Raw genomic sequence first — 2,166 nt, forward strand, 5'->3', positions numbered from 1 at the left:
CGCAACTACCAGGCCGCTGGCAAACTAAGGTGGAAAAAGCTGATGTTTCAGTCGATTGCAGAGCAGCAGCAACTGGATGAAGAAATGGCCGAATGTACATTTCGACCGCGGTTAGTTGCGAGACCGAGACGTTCGGTAACTGCAATTTCTCGACCGTCGAAAGCTCGTAGGTCTTCATGCGCTGCAGCAGCAGCGAACTCGGCAGTGTCTCGAAGTCAAAGCAAACAAACCAATGGAGAAGTTTTCGATCGTTTAAACAAACCCCAAACCAACACATCAACTCCGACTCATGTACAATCTTGGTCTGGCAATAAGTCAAAGCGGATATCGAGCCAAGTGGAGGCTGCATTCATGGCGCGGCAAGAACGCGATCAAGTTGATCGGCAGGTACCTTAGTCACCTGCAGGTATACACTTGCTGTGCTGTTATACTGACCTTGTTTTGCTCGACAGCGTCGACGCTCGGAGCTTGCAGCTCAGCTACATCACTTCCCTTACAAGCCGAGGCTCTCAAGGCACTCACAGGAAATATGCACAGCACTGCTTGAGAACGACACTGATCAACATGCTTGCCATCACCAAAGAGAGCACAAGACCTTGAAACCCAAAAACCGTGTCCGGTATTCGATTCCTCCATGCACAAGCGTCTGTAGCAACAAACATACGCCGGATTTCACTCACGTCCCGTTCACGACGCTTGTCGAAGAACTGAAACAGCAAGAGCAACGCATGAGAGGCATGACTAAGATATATACAGCAACTAAAGAAACATTTGAGCGCTAACCTATTTCATTTCGACGTTAACCATTTTCCTAAGCTAAAGACGAAACATGTGAGACAGTGGAATGGGCAAACTGCTCATATCCGCAACGCAAAATCAGCAAGAAGAATGGACATTTGACAGCAGGAGTCAAGTGTGCAGTTCTTCTGCACCGAAAGCGCAGACACCGGATACGGCAGAGCCGATTCCACCCCACTCTCCATCACTGGAAAGCTGACGGCGGAGTGATTTTCTCGTAGCGGCTAAAGTACTGGGCAAATAATAAGCAGGAGACAATATACACATCATCCAGCTCCCAGCACCTTACAGCTCGAGCTCCTTCACCGTTTCCCACGTGAAGTCCGCGTCCTCGCGACCGAAGTGGCCGTAGGCGGCAGTCTTCTGCATCACCGGACGCTTCAGCTGCAGAGTCTTCTGGATCATACCCGGACGCAGGTCGAAGTTCTTCTTGATGATCTCCACCAGGTCGTCGTCAGTCAGACCCTCCTTCACCGTGCCGTACGAGTCGACGTGGATCGACAGCGGGTAGGGCACACCGATGGCGTACGAGAGCTGCACAAGAAGACGGTGGGCAAGGCCCTTGGCCACAACCGACTTGGCAACCCAACGGGCAGCGTAGGCAGCCGAACGGTCGACCTTGGTCGTGTCCTTGCCCGAGAAGGCACCGCCACCGTGGGCGCCCCAGCCGCCGTAGGTGTCGATGATGATCTTACGGCCAGTAAGACCGGCGTCACCGTGAGGGCCACCGATCACGAAACGTCCAGAGGGGTTCAAGTGGTACACCGTCTTGTCGTCAAGGTACTTCTCCGGGATAACGGTCTGAATGACGTGCTTCATGAGGTCAGCAGCGATCTGCTCGTTGGTCACATCGTCGTTGTGCTGGGTGGAGATGACCACGGTGTGCACACGCTGCGGCACCATGCGGCCATCCTCCTGCTTGTACTCAACGGTGACCTGGGTCTTGCCGTCGGGGCGAATCCAGTCAAGCGTACCGTTCTTGCGCACCTCAGTCAGCTTAGAGCCGAGCTTGGTAGCCAGCACGTGCGACAGGGGCATAAGCTCAGGCGTCTCGTCCGAGGCGTATCCGAACATGATACCCTGGTCACCGGCGCCGACGTCCTCGTCCGTCACCGAGTCCACAGACTGGGCGATGTCGGGCGACTGCTGCTCGATGGCCACAATGACGTTGACCGTCTTGTAGTCGAGGCCCTTGGCGGGGTCGTCGTAGCCGATCTCCTTGATGGTGTCGCGGATGACCTTCTCGTAGTTGACGATGGCCTTTGTGCTGATCTCACCGAAGATCATGACCATGCCGGTCTTGGCGCACGTCTCGCAGGCAACGCGCGAGTTGGGGTCCTCCGACACGCAGGCATCAAGCACAGCGTC

At 54.9% G+C, this 2,166-nt stretch overlaps 2 protein-coding genes across 2 annotated transcripts; one reads left to right on the top strand and one right to left on the bottom strand.

The window, feature by feature from the left end:
• Nucleotides 1-134: 134 nt before the first annotated feature.
• On the top strand, nucleotides 135-782 carry PPTG_24948 (hypothetical protein; the record flags this gene model as incomplete). Its single annotated transcript, XM_008919006.1, has 2 exons — nucleotides 135-387; nucleotides 453-782. Coding segments are annotated over 2 exons (583 nt in total), but the record flags the coding sequence as incomplete, so codon positions are not given.
• Nucleotides 783-1,083: 301 nt separating this feature from the next.
• Nucleotides 1,084-2,091, bottom strand: PPTG_20306 (S-adenosylmethionine synthase 2; the record flags this gene model as incomplete). Its single annotated transcript, XM_008919007.1, has 1 exon — nucleotides 1,084-2,091. One exon carries the CDS (start codon nucleotides 2,089-2,091, stop codon nucleotides 1,084-1,086), a length of 1,008 nt encoding a protein of 335 aa, XP_008917255.1.
• Nucleotides 2,092-2,166: the final 75 nt, after the last annotated feature.

Source organism: Phytophthora parasitica (assembly GCF_000247585.1).
Source record: "Phytophthora parasitica INRA-310 unplaced genomic scaffold supercont2.427, whole genome shotgun sequence".
NCBI lineage: Eukaryota > Oomycota > Peronosporomycetes > Peronosporales > Peronosporaceae > Phytophthora > Phytophthora nicotianae.